We start from the raw sequence: 19,495 nt of genomic DNA on the forward strand, positions 1-19,495 counted from the left end.
GGAGATGAGAATATTTTATTCGTATAGCTAGAAATAGACATAATATCTTTTTTAATATCTATTACAAATTGGAATCATTATTTTTTCCTTGAGCTTGACATCATAAAATTTACAAACCAACGTCAAGAAGGGTTCAAAAAGCGCAACTTCATAAATCACTCTATATTTTTTACATGTATCTATGACACTCGTGAAGAGGGCGAGACAAAAATCGGTTTCCCTCCGCCACTAGTATTATCTCGTTCCTTTGATCTTTGTAAAACCCCGAGAGTTAAATTGACAGTATACACGTTTTACGACATGTTAGATAATAATATTTCTCAAAACCACACATATTCAAATATAGCTGTCATAAGGACATTTCGAAAGAAAGAAAACAAAAGAGCCAAAGGAGTAACGGATATCAATTAAATTTGAAATGCGAAAGGAACACCATAGACAATAGAAAATCGCGCTAATAAAACTGAAACAATTGATACAAATTACCTTTTATCATTATTGAAGCGTTAAAAAAAAATTGAAAAATAAAAAAGACAGACATATGCCACCCCGAGAGAGTCGCAATGGAAACAAATTAATAATTAATTTTCACGCGGGAAGCGCGCCAAAGTTGGGGGCATTTGTTCGATCTCGTTTTGTTCTAAATTCAAAATTCAGGGAACGATAAAGTTAAAAAAATTGTCTCTGCTTCTATTTCGTTCTTCGTTCGAATTTATCGGTTTTACTGGCCACGAACTTTTGAACTTTTGGAATGTTTTTAAAATTGATTCTATTTTTGACTTACTGGTTACCCTCAAAAATTATTAATTACCTGAAACGATAAAAATTAAATTTATACAATTCTATTCACTTAGATAAACGAGTTCAATACATATCTTATAATGCGGGTTTCGCCGTAAAATTAAAACGAGCTTCAATTTACTTTACGGCCATTGAATTGGATTAAGGGACGTAAAATTCTAATCGAATATGATACAGTGTTTTTATCAATATCAATTTAAATAAAGGTAGTATTGAAATTACCTACTACCTATATAATATTGTCTATTTATGAAGAGGCGATCCAATATTCAGGTAATCAAAATCATTTGCATTTAGATATTAAAATTTTAAATGATGAGTTTGAAAAACTTATTACAACTTGGTACTTAAAATAGTTCATCTATTTTATTATAAGTAACGTCATTAATTATATTTCCAATTCTCATTTCATTTCCAAAACTAGAAATGGGAGAAAATCGATAAATAACAATAAAAAAGTAATAAAATAGTTTACGTTAAACTGAGCTTTATGGTCGTTTTATGGCCCACTTGAGGTCCAAAGCGTCTAATTTGACTTCATTACGTGTTCAAAGACAATAAAATTATATTTTATCGATTTCTATCTGATAATTATATATTTAATTCGGACCACGAAAATCGAGACGATTATAAACGTAATAATCTCCATTTTGTGATAAAATGTACGTAATTCACTACTTTATAATGACTCTTAGTGGAGTTATATTTATTATAATTAACTCATTCCAATATATTGTTTGCTATTGGATGAATCTCGGTTTTATTGAAGTGAAACTTCTTTATCGGGGTTGGGAAAAAATTTAGTGTAACATTTTTTTTTTTCGTTACGCGTGACATTTTTCCTCTACGCGCCATCTTTTTCTTATCCCTACCACGCGTGATTCGATGTATTTCTGTAAAGTTGCATAGGTATAGTAAATTATTTTTGAAAAATAAGGTTATAAAGAAGTTTTACTTCTTACGTGTGTACACTACACGCACACATTTTTATTATATTTATATAGGTATCTAATCAATTTTCCTACAAGGTTAAACGGGAATCTAATATGTAGTAAGCTGCTAGTGGTACTAAATCGAATCATAGGATTAATACCTAATCTAATACGAGAAGTTATTAAAAAAAGACTCTGAATTTGAATAAATAATCATGCAAATACAGCCTCTATTATATCACTAAAACAATACAATAAAAAACGTCGATAGCAGGAGGGATTAACAAAACTACCCCCATTTTGAATCGATCCTTTCACACTTGGCACAATCGCGCGCGACGGTTGATTTCCGTTCTTAATTCAAATAGTTTTACATTTTTTATTTTATTTAATTTGAAAAAGGAACGGCAACCCGATCGTTAATTCGAATATAGTAGGCTCGAATTACGATTATAGATTCGTTTAATAAGTGACCTCGTTTGAAAAGGATATCGCTTATTTATCGATCGATTGAAAAGACGAATCAAATGGCTCATGAGCTTAATGAAGTTAGTCGGTTTGGACTTAACTGGCTATAAAATATGCGGAATTCACTAAGATGGGTTGTAAACTTTCTAAATATAAGGGAAAGGATCCGATCACAGAATAAATAAAAGCGCAGTCATAAACACGAAGGTAATAAAAAAACGGTAAGATGTCGTCTTTCAGCTGTCGCGCTATTTTGGAACTACGTTTCGAAAATCGAACTACATTGGCGGGAATCGATGCTCATTTATTTTAAAATGTATTTTATAAGAGTTATTTTTTAGAACTGCCTGTCATATAAATATTTGCTGTACATTTCTAACAAAATATTTTCAGATACAGTGCATCTTGTTAACTATAATTCAATAGAATTAAAGCTCTTCTAACAAATGAATATTGCAGTCGTAGATTTTACTCACATATTTTTTCACATAAAATGAAGACATTTTGTATTAAGTAGATATCATGTTTTGTTAATAAATTTCAAGATTAGCAAAATAAGATGCGTCTTTAAAAGAATTAGATTTGTAGGTGCGTCAATGTGCAGTGCGTGCCAACTCGGTGAGAGTCAGTGGAGCAGTGGCTTCAAACAAAGATCTTGACGTAAACAAACAAAACTATTTTAGCTATGCACATAAATAAAACGTTATTTTTCTGCATTCGCAAAAATATCTATCTTATCTTCAATCGATGTATAATTGCAACCAATTAAACGTTCTATTAAGTAAATAATTTGAGGAATCCGTATCAAACGGTGGAGCACGGCAGTCCGCCATGACAGCTCTGACCGTCACCGATACAAATCCAACGTCAAATCGAGAAAGGAATTAAAACGTCAGGCCGCCTTCAAGGAATCTGCAGGATAAAGCTTCCGCCGAGAATCCGACGATTAAACGAAATAATTGCAGCCAAAATATTACAACCGCTCGTTATACGCTCCTTCCCACGTTATCACTCTTTTGATCTACACGCACGTATCTGTTACTTGATGAATTTCGATATTTTTCATCTGTCCCGAGAATGTAGTTTGAATTATTTCAAACGACGCATTCCGCAGGCGATCCCGACTCGCTCGGATATTGAACAACCCAATAAATTCATAATAACACTAAAAGTTTCGTAACGAAAATCATTAAATGACAAACATCGTAAAGTGGAGGCGAAATAGAACGCATTCTCCCGGTTTATATTTAAATTTAAAATTCGAACGAACGACATATTTTTAAAAGTTCGAACGACACTTAAAACTAATCGCTGTTTTCGATTCTAGAACGTCTTTTGAAAGAGTTCGAATATGCGTTCTAAATTTGAAATGTTTTCGATCGAACGGCTGCTCGCTCGCGTCAAAAGTGAAGAATGGCGGATTGTGAAATCCGTTGTTTCTATCGGCATTGTAGTCATTAATAATCGGCTATTTTGTCTTCCAGCCATTAAGATTAAATTGAAATATATCGCGAGCGCTGTGTAGTTTTAATTTCGAACGTGGAATACCGAATATCCGAGATTTAAAATTCGAACATAATAGTGATGTAACGTTGCATACGTTAGGCCGGGATTGGGCGTGCTGGAGTTGCGAAAGACGTAGGAACACGTCGCATTGTTTGCTCTTGGGTCGCGGTTTATGAAGTCGTCGCTTCACAGGCCACTCGCGGCGGGAAGCGTGCGAGCAATCTCAAATACGATGCGTATCGTCCGCGAACAATGAACGTCTCTTATACCTCTCGGTAACGTCTGCAAAAACGTAAACTAGTCGTTTAATACGTTTTTTATTACTCTCGTCTTGAAGATTGTTTTCCGCTTGTAATCAATTTTTTTGCTCCGCCCGTGGAATTTATTGAAGATGCTGAGTTTGTAACTAAAATAAATTAATCCGTATAAGCCGGTTGCGCGTTATTCGGTGTTAATGGCCCTATTACTGCCAATTACTATTTTTATGAACTCTTTTCGTTCTTTATATTTTGTAGATTTTATTCAGAGGAATACTATTAGCCAACGTCACTATATAAACTATTTCGTAATTAATTACGTTTGGGATCTGAAATCGAAAATATTACAGTCTAACTATACTCGAAATTATTTATATTGAACAAATACAAGATTTCAATCAAATATGAACCGTAAAGCGTTATGATTAAGTTCCAAAATGGAAAGCATAAGTAATTGCGAACGGTACACAGTATTTGCGCAGCCCGATAGATATCTGTCAAACATACTGTTGCAGTATTTACTTGCAACACTAATTACATTAAATTCGCAAACAATATGTACTTAACGCTATTGTAATACGGTCTGTTTTCGCGTAATTCTACTATTTCAGGTGTATTTGTATGTTTGTATCTTAGTTACAATGACAGAAATCGCTCTCACCCCGTTCGTGCACTACAATACTTGAAGAATATAAAGATTTGATTGTATTTATTAACTCTTGGCTGGTTCGCAAAAGATGTTTTATTTGTATTTGTTACGGTGAAGATATTTTTGAATAGAATGTCCTCTAGTGTCCTTTTAACAGTAGATACATAGTTTTCAGTACGTATAAGATATTTAATTTTAAGGTATTCGTTATTTTGTAATATCAGTCATCATTTTATGTAATGGCGAAGTTTTGATCTCATTTAAGATGCACCTAAATAATCTTCACCCACACTGAAACTATTTATGCGTTAAGGTGTTTTTTTTTTTGTTTTGATTTCTTTGACATCATTCGCACGTAAGAGGCAAGGCAGTAAAAAGCCACTAATTATTTATTAAAAAACACAAAAATCTGTACAAAAGGCAAGCAAACCCACGCGTTATATACAGTTAGCAATAAACAAATTTTACATATATTTTAAGACAGTTATCCCATCGCACCGATTAGATTTTCGCCAATACACAAGAACGCTAAATCAAGCGGACTCGATATATTTACGACGTATTTTATTTTAGACGGACCCAATTAACCTTTCAGTTAGCTACATCACTTAATGTCGCGTAATGTCGCAGTAAATCTTCGGATCGGAATTCGCTCGCTGCGTTTCTATCGATACGCAATTAATCGACACTCGGACATCACTATTTTATTTCGGTTTTCGGCTCGTTAATTTTGTGTTGCTTTAAAAGGTGCTAAATAATTGATTTGTGTGTAGAGATGCTTTTATTTTTTAAAGTGAATTTTGGCTTAAATGTAAACTAATATTGGAATTGGAATCTGGGTGGGTCATAAGAAAAAATCCTATCAGAAATGACAAAACGAATCCTGCCCTTTAAAGTGTAGACCCGCGTCTCTTGAAGCCTTAGTTGAAGCAGATGCATTTTACATTTATGATGAATTTTAAAATGCTAATCAATGACCATGTAAATAAGATATTTCTAAGTCCAAAGTCCACTAAAACATAATAAATAACCATTATTTTCATTGACGATTCGCGACACATTCTTTGTTTCTAAAAGAAAATATTCACTTGTCAAATATTATAAGATTAATATTGAAATGAAAATAGTTATCTATGACAGTGATTTATTTTAATATTTGAACTATTGTTTCTTTTTTTTCAGTAGAAGTAACTACGTATGTTTTGTTTAAGCTGTCAAATTAAAAATGACTTATTTGCCGTTAAGTTTATAAAATGAAGTTGTTTATTAAGAATCAAAGAATATGAATCATATCTTCATTTAACTTCGAGTTTATAATATAGGTATCTACTAGCTTACCGCCCGCGGCTTCGCCCGCTTTGTCTAAAACATAATAAATTATATACTAAAACTATCCTCTTGAATCACTATCTATTAAAAATTACCGCATTTAAATCCGTTGCGTAGTTTTAAAGATTAAGGCCAAGCGCGCACCACGATTTTAATTTTTGCGACACGATTTCAAAATCCCGCTGTAGAAAATCGCAGAGAGTACGGTGCGCGCACAGCGATAATTTAATAGTGATCATTACTCACTTTCATCATGGATTTCGTACAAGTTGCTTGTCTTTTTTTACTACTTCGGAGGATAAGAAGAAAAAAAAAGAAAATTCGTCAATATTAGACTCATCCTTTTACAGCAGATAAAATTGTCAAAGGTTTCTTTTATCAGAAATACAATGAACTTCCATGTATGGTATATATTTCTGATATGGATGTATCCCAAAAAATTCTTTGGCTATTATAGAATGAAAATTCCGCCAAAAGGCCACCCTTTGTGCTTTTTTATTTTTTTTTTATTATTGTAACCTTTATGTATATTTTGTTTCTTGCACAATATAAAGTGTTAAATAAATAAATAAATTCAAACTTTTGACAGATTACTGAGTTTATGTTTACCAAACAATACCTATAACACTATGATGTTTACTGTTGGACAGACGAAACACAAGTGAAGTGCCGGCCGGGCCCGAGTGTGCGATTTTATGATCGCAGTGCGCGCGGTACCATACAATTTCATATTCTGCATTTCATTTTCGCGACAATCGCGTCGCGAGCAGTCGCAGCAAAATGTGACAAATCACAATTTTAAAATCGCTGCGATTATTTATTCGCATGTGCGCGCATTGTCATAGTAACTCATACGTTGTATTTCTGCGATAAAATAATCACGCTGCATAAAGTCGTGGTGCGCGCTAGCTCTTAAGCATACATCGGGACATAGGGACAGAGAAAGCGACTTTGTTTATAGACTTTGTTTCACTGCATATAGTGAAACACAATACAGATACAAAAACTAATAGGTATTATTGAAAACGCAATTAGATATAAAATAATCATCCATTGTATTGCATAATTAAAATCCATCAAAACAAAACGTAGCATCGATGAGCATTATCCATATGAATTATTAATAATAAGAACACGCAATATTTAACCTATTTCGCAAATAACTGTAACCAAAAGGTCGCTGTCAATTTAAAATTTATAAGTTTTTGTGATAAAATTATATCGATACGAGGTAATTATCTTCCATTACTCGATATCGGCATAGCGTGATATGCCGCCAGCACTATTGCTTTCTTTACGAATTTTTTCAACGTTCAACAATTTCTTCGTGTTAATAATTATTGATATTGCTTTAAAAACATTTTTTATGTGTTATTGTCCATTTTGTTTATCATCAATTAAGATATACAGTCGATGTTAATAAACTTAATCTTAATTGAGATAATAATGTTGCATTCTTCGCTAATTACACGTAAACAATGGTAAATAATTGTGTGAAATTGTAATATTGCCTTAAATAAAGCCTATATCAAATGTATTGCATTCGAGAGATCAAGAGAAACAGACAGATGAACTCAATCACTTTAATTCCGTTCCACGCTGATCCACGCTTTAGGGTCATACGCAGACATCATCATACTTTTCATTCATAAAAACTCCTACTAATCTAAGACATTCAAATAATACATATTAGTGAAGAATCTATTCCCTTATCGATCCAAAATACATCATAACTTACAGGAATAAGGTTCAAATTTGAGTGTAATTGAACATTCGTGTCTTAAGGCTATCTAATAACATCAATGATCGAGTCGATTGAGAAAAATATCATTAAAAAACCATCAACGTGATGATTCAACTGGCCAGAGCGGTCCGTCATCAAGCACAATCGATTCTTTATTTTTTTACTTATTAAATTATCGAGACATCGACTTGACGCTGTTTCAACGCGATTATCCGAGACATCGATTTTATACTGAATAAATAGAGCGCTTTTAGCTAGATCCGTCTCGAAGGACCAAACTGTTGTAATAGTTTACATGCAAGTGTTGTATAGTTTTGCAGGTTTTGTATGCCTTAAATTGTCATTTTACATAATATTATATAATATCTGTGGTCGACTTTCACGACAGTTCCGGTCAAAAATAATGATTCAAAATTGCGAGACCTCTCGAATCGCTTTGAAGCGTGCTTTAGTCTTGTGGGAAATTCATTATTTCTTGAAGATAGCTATTCCTAGTTATGATGTTTCGGATGAAGAATCGATATGGCCCGCCCACTTATAGAGTAAGGGGAGGGGCGCAAATCGAATTAGTGAGGCCAATGCATCGATTAGCCCGAACGATCGACAAAAAACACGATTAGTCCCGAAAATCATTGACAGCCGAAAAAAGGTAACAACCGACGGTTAATGGTGGTTTTTGTTCGAAATTCGAAGATTTGAATTCGTAATTTCAACCGCATCATTTGTCAGTGACAATTTTTTGGTTACAATCGATTTTTAAATACAGGTTAAGATTATTTTTTCGTTTGCAGCGAAACGGCGAGGCTTATGTGTCGGTACCTTTACACGATAATAGGGTAATTATGTTTTTTATTCCTCCTTACGGGCATTTAAATTTTAAAGTATAGACTGTAAATTAATTAACTCATCTATTTGATTAGGTAATATTTAATGGTCTAGTTGTAATTAAAATTAACTATCGCTGTCTGTTAATTCTCTTTTATCATTTAAATAATTTAATAATACAAGGAACACCTTGTTAACAATAATTTTACAATTTTTGCTCTATGATACACTTTACATACTGTAGGTACTCTATCGTACTTTTTACACTAATTTAATAAACAATTTCTTATTCATTCATATTTAAAATTAAGGAATTTTAAGTTTTTTACCAAATAATTGGGTCACAAAAAAGCAATTCAAATAGCAGGAATGAAATCTAGTCTATCGTCAGGTCGATGGCATGGGAAAGGTTTTTGCGAACCCGGGACACATTCCTGCACCAAGGCTGTGGGAACTGTCGATAGCATTCCGCCAGCGGGGAAATGTTTGATACTATCGATATCGATCAATTACAGCTTGCACATCCCTAATTAGATTCGGTGCGCGTAAAGCATTTTCGAGATTTAAGAAATACTTTTATTTATTTTTTATTTGTTTCTTTTTTATCATTTAAATTTTAAACCTTTTTAAATGTATATTTGGAACAGCTTTTTTGGTACTTTTTACATTTAAGAAAAACATGACTCAACTATATTTACAGTTGCTTATACATATTTTTAAATTTTGTTAATATTTATATGAAGTAGCTTCAATTACAAATAGCACATCTGTCCAATTATTTTCTCTTATTTATAACATTTATTTAAATTAAGACCTAAAACTTATAATAACACTATAAAACTGCCCGTCTGCATCCGCCGAAGTAATCAATAAAAATAATGGAGAATCGCAATAAATAAAATTGCTACTGTATAATGCCAATATAGGGCATAATAATAGTGGCACGGGAATCGAACCCGCACCCAGCGTCCATCTTAACCACTTTACGATCGGTAATTGTTATGTTGCGAAGTTTTATAAAACATATATAATAGTTATGTATATAATACGTTGATTTGTCTATTGTTTTGATTGTAATAATGAAAACAGACTATTTTTAGGGATATTGAAAAAAAATAAAGTATAGGTATAACTATATGGACTAACTTGGCCAAAATTTTGAAGAAAAACAAGTACCTAACATTAAAAAAAAAATACCTTAAACTATGTCAAAACATTACACTTTACCACCCTTATCACTTACCCCAACCATATCTATACTAATATTATAAAGCTGAAGAGTTTGTTTGTTTGACCGGGCTAATCTCGGGAACTACTGGTCCGATTTGAAAAATTCTTTCGGTGTTAGATAGCCCATGTATCTGGTGTTAGATAGCCCATTAAGGCTATAAGGCTATTATCACCTCGCTATGACCAATAGGACGGAACACTGTGGGTAAAACCGCGGAGCATAACTAGTATTATATAAACACTAGCTTTCCGCCCGCGGCTTCGCCCGCGTTTTCAAAGAAAAACCCGCATAGTTCCTGTTCCCGATTTCGATTCGTTCCGATGTGATTTCCTATGTGTTAATCCAAGTTACCCTCTATATTATGTGTGCTGAATTTCATTGTAATCGGTTCAGTAGTATTTGCGTGAAAGAGTAACAAACACACACACATACTCACAAACTTTCACATTTATAAAGTAGGATATTAAATAATATTTCAGTACAATGATTAAAATAGAAAATCCTTCAATAGCGACCATGGTAAACAATAGCCCGTATTAAATAGTAAAATAAATATTCATTGTAACGACGATGTGTATTCCGATACACGCAATTTGAATAGAAGAGATAGCATTGTGCGCTTACTGATTCGTATTTTGTATTTATGTGACCAGTAGTTCAGTGGTTAATATGAAGGAGAGTTCAAAGTTCGAAGAAAAATTTTTTGTTGTTTCGAGTCAGAAAATTGGCGATTTTGGGACTGCTGGTATGTCAAATTAGAGAAGGTATCGTTTTATTGTGTTATTTATTGTTTGTAATAATCTGAAATCAGTCTTGCCTGGTCGGTTCTATAGTTTTTTCACGAGCCCAAATAACAAGACCATCTAAATATGTATGGTATAAATTAGGAAAGTTTCAGTTCTTAAATTAATTAAAGAAATGACCTACTTACTACTTAGGTACTTAATCTATTTCTTCTAACACAATTATAAAAAACCTATTCAAATCAGTTCAGCCATTGTCGCTTATCGCGATATTGCAAGATAAATGAACAAAAAACAACTTAAGATATCCTTATTTATATACAAAACCATTACTTTACACAACTTACAGACAAACACTTAGGTAATAATTTCTAGCTCATCTACACTTATATATTATAAAGAGGAAAACTTTGTTTGTTTGTTTGTTTGATTGTAATGAATAGGCTCATAAACTACTGGACCGATTTTGATGAACTTTGGCACAGATAATCTTTAGACCCTGAGAAAGAACAAAGGCAGCCTTTTATTGCGAAATATGTACCACGGGCGAAGCCGGGGCGGACCGCTAGTTTTCAATAAAGCTGATAATATCGGACCTTGAATATCGTTTCCGTTACTGAGACGTAACTTCCGTTAAATTGAGATAACATCTTGAAATCCTCGATCCTATTGAAGACAAGGATATAATCACCGTGTTTCTATTGTACTGTGGTAATTCTTCCTAAATGAGGGATTCGCGTAGGTATATTATATCGGAAAAATAATTCAAGGTCTTATAAATATTCTATTATATATTTTTATTTGAGAAAAAATATTAAGATTGCACTTGATATAAAAAAGTGTCAAATTCAAAGACTCAAAAAGTTACGACATCAACACTTTTGACAAAATTACTCTACTTTGGACATAAAATGTAACTTTTGACGTAACCGTCTTTGTTGTCATTTTTATAATTTGTAAAGATGTTATTAAGATGACACTAGATTTTAAGCATTTCTTCATTCCTTCATACTTTTTAATGAATCACTTTGGACACAAAGTTACAGTTAACTTTGCATCAAAGTTAGACTAAACTATTGAAACTTTCGCAAGTGTAACTTTGGACGCAACGTCCGATTTTGACCCCACGCATTTCCGATTCTATGAACCTATCCTACTATTGTTATTAAAGCGAAATTTGTATGTTTGTTTGTTACTATTTTACGAAAAAACTAATAAACAGATATTGATGAAACTTTCCAGTATAATACCAATATTACTGGAAAGTTATAACCTATTATACTGCAGAATAAAGAAATGAGCTGTATAATGAGAAGAATAAATCAATATTTTCGGGAAAATTTGGTTTTACAGTAGAAATACTTGATTTTGGATTGTCCGGGTGAAACCGCGCGTCACAGCTAGTTCACATTGCTCTATGACACAAGAATCATAAGGCAAAATGACCAAATGCTAATATGAATATTAGTGAGGGTCGGGAAGGGTGTGGGTCACTAACCTCTTAATAAATTAGAAGGGTGTAGATGCATTTATAATCCCAAAAAGAGTGGATAGCTGGAGACAGACGGATAATCCATAGTTTCTATATTATAATTTATATAGTCTCTTTTCTTTGTCAGCCTCTTGATTATTTTTACGTATGAGAATAATTAAATAATTTGGGAGTTTACTGACGTGTTTAAATGTCGAATTTAATCTTAAAAACTTCAGTCAGAAAAACCTTCTTACTTACCTGTGGTTCTTTCTTTCTTAAGAATGGGTATAAAGTCAAATCACCAATCAACTTTTAGTTGATACTGTAATATTCAAGACCAAATATAAAAAACAACTTTAAAGTAACTTCTGTAAAACAGATAACGTCTTTCATCAAAGACAATTTAAACTGATAAAAATTCGAACGTAATATCCGAACAGACCCAGGGTACAAACTAGTGTTGGAAGTCGATCAGATATTTGCATAACGATTATTAGAACAATAGATAATAATTGTCTCGACCGGGATCAGTACCCGGGACCCCGGTACAGGTTAATTGTGGTTATAATGTTTCTATTAATTGATTCTGGGGTTTTTGTGTCATGTGCAAATAATTGTGTTTTGATATACTTGACTTGAATAATAAGCTTTGTCTCTAGGCTGTAGTTACCTTGCTGTTTTATACAGATGGTCTTTTATAGGCATTGGTTTAGTTTTCTAGCAGTTAATATCTTGAATTTTGATTGTTTTGTCCATCTTTAGTGAGAGGTGATCAGTTTTTCTGGATCCCCATTTCTTTCTCTATTTGAGGGTATTTTCCGCTTAACTGTAGATACTTACTTTAAGTAATCATATTTTATTTCATAATTTTATGTAGTAGGAAAACATATTTTTGGGTCAATTATACATCTACCCTCAAATTACCTGTTGCCAGAACTGTGCTAAGAGATATATCCTTTCCTTCTTAAAGAGCCAGTCCATCGAGTGCATAGCTTGCACCTCCGCCTCTGGTGCGGCGGGCAGACTGGCCGCGCCGGTGGGGTGCATCCGGACGTCCGCGCACCGCAAGCTCCCGGCGCGTACTGACCCGTCACCCGCGCGTGCACCCGCCGAAATCAAACTTCGAACGCGCCATTTTCAAATCAGTTCTAGAATTTTTTTTTAAATCTTCGCTAGCTCGCTCGCGTGCCGTCTTCTGAAAAGAAAAAAATAGCGCTGTAATCGATTCCGTTGGCAGACAATCGGGCAACGTTTCGTGTCGAAACTAATTTTTACGTTTGATGCTCAGGCCGATACGGAAAAAAGAAAATTGACAGCTAAAGGAGTTCTTTCACACGCGCGATGACGTTAATGTCTTGACGGTATCGGGGCTTTTTTGTTTGCTTTGTTTGCTTTATTTGTTTCACAGTGCAATCTGACTACAGTTGCTTTTATAGCTTCGTAATGAATCAATAGTATGCGCATTTATGTATTCTAACGAAGCATTATCAATGTAATTGTTTGATTTATCATCACCTAGCACGAATCGAACTCTACAAAAAAAATATAAATTACCATAAAATATTTTGTTAAGTACTTTTTTTTCTAAGTTGCAATGTATTCAACATTGCAACTTAGACCAATCCAAAAGACACCTACACCTTCAAAATGAAGTAGCCTTTGGCCAGCACCCTTACCCCCATTGACCATAAATATTATCCTATCTACATCTCAGTGGCAGAGTTAGTAGCGTGTCAATCAATAAACATGATAAGTGTTTCGTGCGCCGATATGCAAACGGGACACGAAACACTTGGATCGATCAGTCGATTGTCGCTTGGTCAACTCGACTGGCGAACGGCGAAGGTGCGTTTGAATTTGGAATGATAGCAAGTTCGAAATTCAAAATGGTTTCTGCATGGAAGACATTTGAATTTTGGATGAGTTCGAAATTCGATTGTGACAATTTTTTTTTAATTTTGAAATTAAATTAAATTAAAGGCTCAGATTGTGTTAGCAACGTGTAGATGAGCAACGTGTATCTATCTATTATTTGAACGTAAATTTCTTTCAAAAATCAATCAATATAATTTTGCTATTATTTATAATCGATAACTAAGTATATAAAAGTATCATTCAAATATCAACGCGCCATAAATAAATCGTGCAAACCACAAACTAAAATATCAAGACCCGTCGATTCCACCATTATCAATCAAACTATTATCGCATTCGCCGTCAAATATATTATGTTCGTACGTGACATTAAAATGAGTCATACAAATAGAAATAATTCCCACTTGAACTGGCTTTACACAACAGTTTATTAGTTAATATTCATTAGTAGGGGGAGGCCAGATGCGATAGATAAGCGAAGCCGGGTCACACAAGCCTTATTAACGCATTCGTACTTTCTATGATAAAAGCGTGCCAAGTGATTTTACTAATCTATGTGTTTATACACAGGAACTTCATTGGTATTCTATTCGTTATTCAAATCCTCAATTAAGTTCTCAAGATTTGAAAATCGAACTAGCCAGTTTGTATTTTTTAAATTCTTTCAAAAATGGAACTACTCAAATCACTTTTCAGCCAATACATCTTGTTAATAGCAATCGATATTTAAATGATTCAATTGGTTAATTCGAACGCGTTCCAAATTTGAAATAGGGTATCAATAGATACCGATATCTTAATAAGGAATCGCGTGAGACCCCATCCATTACACGGAACAACTTTATTTTTCGACAAACATTTATTCAACGTTTTTCATTAAATAAATCCTTGAAAATAACTGTTGGATTTGAATTGTAAATGTGTCGTGTGTTACTATTTATTAGTAACAGCACTTTCTTAATTGTTTTAAAACTTCCTTGAAATGTGGGACTTGATATGAACGTTACATTAATAGGTACTTAATTTAAATATGTTTTATTACAATGACGTCATAACGTAACTAAGTACGGGGCGGTTGATAAACTGCAAAATTAGTGCATTTAAGTTTTAAATATATGGTTCAAAATATTTACGGTACTTTATACGTATTTAATTCTAAACTTGTTGCACTTGGTAAGTAGTTCAACCAAAGTTTTATCTAAATGGGTTCAATTCTAAACAAATTGATTCCGTTCCTGCGTGACAGAAGGACATAGATTTGATAGCGTAGAAACTGTATCTATATTGATTTGCTATAACGTGAATATTGAAAAAGTTTTGAAAAATAAGAGCAATAAATTCAGAATTCGTGTCAAAGTCATCGATTGGCAACGTACAGGAGAACTTAGCAGTCACGATAGATTTTACAAGCAACTTACTTAATAACAAAAAAGACTTTGCTGCCTTCTTAATAAGGTTCAAAGAGCAATCCCATATTTTATGATAGTGATAAATTTGTTGTGGCCATGTTTACGTATTGAGCACCTGCCCTATTTTATTGTAAAAGTTTTATCGGAAAGCGACGAATTGATGACGCTTTTACTTTTAATAGCTATCAAAGTTAGATACTAGTGGCTATATTAAAGTCAACGAAGAATTATAGTTATGGCTTGTGTTACAGTCGCAGTACTATTTTTTGTATAAAACAAAGTTTAAATATTTATATGCTTCCTCTTTACATGTTATAAAATTATCTAGTATCTAGGTCGCTAATAGAACTAAAACCGTCGTAATATAAATCTTAATTTCTACGATTTCGTAAAATAACTGCAATCATTTGTTAGTTCTATAACTGAAAGATTTGGAAGACAAAACTGTTAATATCAACGACAACATAATGCAGAAATGAACATTTACTCCAGTCGAGCAAAACGAAACAAAAACGAAGCGTCCATCGAAATGCCACGAAATGAAGAGATATCGATACGCGAAATGTAAATGTCGTTTGAAAACATTCCAAATCTAAAATTCGTATCTATTCCGTCGAAATTCGATTCGGTGTTCCTTTTTCGAATTCGTTCCCGCGTCTTTTTGTTGCCATAGACGCGTTATCGACACTCAACTTTGCGTCAGATATTAGTCATATTTCCGAACTTTATCTTTTTTAATCTGTTGCGGTTTCTCGTTCGCTCTTTGAACTGCACTCGACGTTCGGGAATTCGATTATTTCATTGCAGTTTGATTGATGGCTTTTTGTTACCTCTGTTTGTAAGGCTAAGTGCACATTGTGCTCCTGTTTGTTTGACTCGTTTAGCTTTGTTTCCGTGCTAATGGAAAGATTCACTTGCTTCTTTTTAACACGCTTATATAAGCCTGTATTTGTATGTACCTATGTATGTGACCGACTCTTACTCATTTTTAGTTTTTTGAAACTATATTTATTTACTTGTAGGCCTTGTGACATAAATATACGTGTAAAAATTAACATAAATTCGACATAACAGCAATATCGTGTGTCACATAGATCAATATTCGTGTAAATATATTAAAGCAGGCCGAAAGTAATAAAAATGTCAACGTCACCCAAATTGACATAAACAATTTCATAGAGCAATAAAGATTGGTCTTGACATCTATAAGTTTTTCGCTAACCTCCTTGGTGATACTAGAAATTATATTTATGAAGAAGATCGATATTAATAACATAGGATTGTTATAATCTGTATTTTTCTAATAAATAATAATAGATAGATATCGTCAGTTTTCGAGTACGGGCGTGTGTAAATCATAAAATCAAAGACGTATTAGTACATAAGATAATAACAGTTATACTGTTGTATATTGTCAAAGATAATAATAATTATAATTGATGTTTCAAACAGAGGCGGCTCGCCCTAAGGAGCGCTGGTGCAGTGAACTCCCATAAATAATTATAATAAACTCATACTCCTTAATTTCATTATTAATATTAATTATTACTATTTAAAATCAATCGTAATCGTAAAAAACTACTGTCAATACCAATGAATATATCCATCATTCCATAGAAGCGGAGCGCTCACGATTGCGCTCCAATGAAAAAATATTTAGTACATTTCCTAATACGAAATCCAATATGAGTGAAAGAGAGGGTTTGGCAGTGCCCTGCGCGCGTGAAACAGAAGATTTTCTATGGAAAAATAGCAAAATTCGGAGCGCCGCTCCCGCAAACGTTGCCGGTTCGTTTTTACCGCCGCGCCTGGGCGCCCGTACACAGGACAGCGATGTTGCCACTCTCTATATTATAAACAAACACTCGACTCTCGATTCAACTTCAATGCACGCGCGCGAATGCAAATTCGAGAATTTTCTAATTAAAATCATAAGATACGTGTTGAAATAGTCTGTAGTTATCAGTATTACTTATGAGTGTGAAAATGAACAATTATAATGTGGCGTTCATTAAAAAGTGTGTTAAAACGTTACAAATTCGGCTTGAATTGAAAGCTAAGGGACTGCCACGGCCTGAACTTGACCTTACGCAAAAATGTACGACAAAAACGAAAACGCGTGTGTTTAAATCCGAACAATATTATGTGAAAACACCGTGGTTGTGTGGTTGTGATGAAAGCAACAACAGACATTTACGAATGTCTTGTCGCTTTAAGTTATAGATATTTTTGCACACCAAAAAGAAAGACGTATGTATTTCCTTTATAAGTAATTTTTTTGATAAATGTACTGCTTTACACCATGTATTTTCAGTGTTTTATTTCAAGTGAACACCCATAAAATTTTGTCACGAGCCGCCTCTGGTTTCAAATAACTTACATATTATGCTTCTCGGTTTCTACCATGACTGTAAGAGATCTAATAATTGATAAAACTACATAAACTATGAATTTAATTTTTTGTCACATTTTTCGCGAAATGAATCTCCAAGCGTATATTCTATGCCATCGAATACCTGTATCTAATCGAATGAATCGAATAAACTCGATATTCGATACCAATCGAGACATCGTTTATTAATTACCGGACAGGTGCTGCCATTTCGACAATTATTTTTGGACAAGTCCATAGTAATTAGTTACATTATCTGTATGTGATCGGTTATATCGTTTTAACGGTTTAAATTAGGTCAACGTTTGATTGACTAGCTTATCAGCGGGGTTTCGCTCGCGTTTGTCAATTATGTTGAATACGTTTTTATAGTTTTCTGGTCAATAAGCCAAATGACATACAAGTGATCATAATATTCAGACAGATAACCATACATTTTGCTGTTGTACAATTTTTTTTAAGTGACGTTCGAATTTAGACTTTGTAATAAATATATTTCAAAATATGTAGTCCGGGATGAAGCATTCAATATAACTTTGTATGAAAGATACCTGTAAATTATCGTATTTTACTCGTGTATAAAATCAACTTTAAAACACTATAACCACCTATATCATTTAAATTACACATGGCCAGTTAAACACTAATAATTGACCTCGAAGAGAACAATAAAAATTAATTACAATAAAAAGCGCGCCAAAACAAAATTTAAAAAGGGAACAGCAATTATTACGTTAGTTAATAATTAGAATATCCAAAATCACCCGCCATCTTGCCGCCACAATTTGACTTATAGATAAATTATAGAGATAGTCGTGTTATTTTTAAAATAAATTATAAATATATCAAACAACACTCTAGGGGATAATAATTAGACAATTTATTATTCATTAGGGATCCGAAAACAGTTTAGACGACATAATTGTGGCGGTAAAAAGCGCGGGAAGGAAATAAAAAAAATAACATTGTTTATGGAAGCGTGTCATAAGTTATAGAGATTGGTATCGGTATTCGAAGGTTATGCGTTTTCGGTTTCGGTATGGGTATGGGTATTATTACAAAAGTTATAGGTAATTAAAGTTAAGAAAGAAGTGGATAATTTTAATTAGAAACAGTATAATCGTAAATAATTTTACTGTACCTAGATTTGTGAAAAAAACAAAAGTTTTCTTAAATCAAAAACGAAATATCTTCAGAAGAACTTGAAAATATAAAAGTAGTTTATACCTAATATAATTTTATTACTTGTTCAAACGGAGATATTTTCAGTGGAGGGAAGACACATTGGTAAACGATATATGACATTTCAATATTTATTCCCCTCGCTCGGTCACCATGAGTTTTGGAAATTATGGAACGAAAAAATATTTTGATAAAAAATTGTAATGTTATGTATTCATGTGTTTGCTTTGTATTAAATGTTTTTCTTATCTATTGAATAATTAATTTAAGATTTTTTGGAAAATTGTGGAAGCTTGTCTATTTTTTAGTAATAGATTCAAGTAAAAACTATTACAAGGTGTGATGTTAATCAAATGAGGTGTAAGCGATCCTACTTGCGAATGGACTTGACCTTATTAAGTACCTACCTACTTAGTACTTTTATAAGTTTTTCAAACAGAAACTAAAACTCGTAGGCCATAAAAAGTAGGTACTACGAATAATATAATGATGACTATGATTAGAAATATAGATATTAATATTGTAATTTTTGTTAAATACCCGTAAGCCACTAAAACCATGGTTGCCATGACAACTGTCAGATGTACTACATCATAGCACCCCACGGAAATATATTTTTGGATGTGTCAATTCAACTTATTGATGATGTCCCGGGATTTGGCGCTTTTTTACCTTTTT

At 33.1% G+C, this 19,495-nt stretch overlaps 1 protein-coding gene across 4 annotated transcripts in view; it reads right to left on the minus strand.

Moving 5' to 3' along the window:
- ct (homeobox protein, cut) overlaps positions 1-19,495 on the minus strand; it is a 135,390-nt gene that overhangs the window by 105,432 nt on the left and 10,463 nt on the right. For all 4 annotated transcript variants that reach the window (XM_090114405.1, XM_090114407.1, XM_090114404.1 and 1 more), the window contains exon 2: positions 12,884-13,154. In XM_090114405.1, coding sequence (XP_089970531.1) covers positions 12,884-13,006 — 123 coding nt within the window. In that variant the 5' untranslated portion in view covers positions 13,007-13,154. The remainder of the gene's footprint in view (positions 1-12,883; positions 13,155-19,495) is intronic.

Source organism: Colias eurytheme, chromosome 21 (genome assembly GCF_061535395.1).
Source record: "Colias eurytheme isolate Ceu_HAF_F1 chromosome 21, ilColEury1 Martin Lab GWU primary, whole genome shotgun sequence".
NCBI lineage: Eukaryota > Metazoa > Arthropoda > Insecta > Lepidoptera > Pieridae > Colias > Colias eurytheme.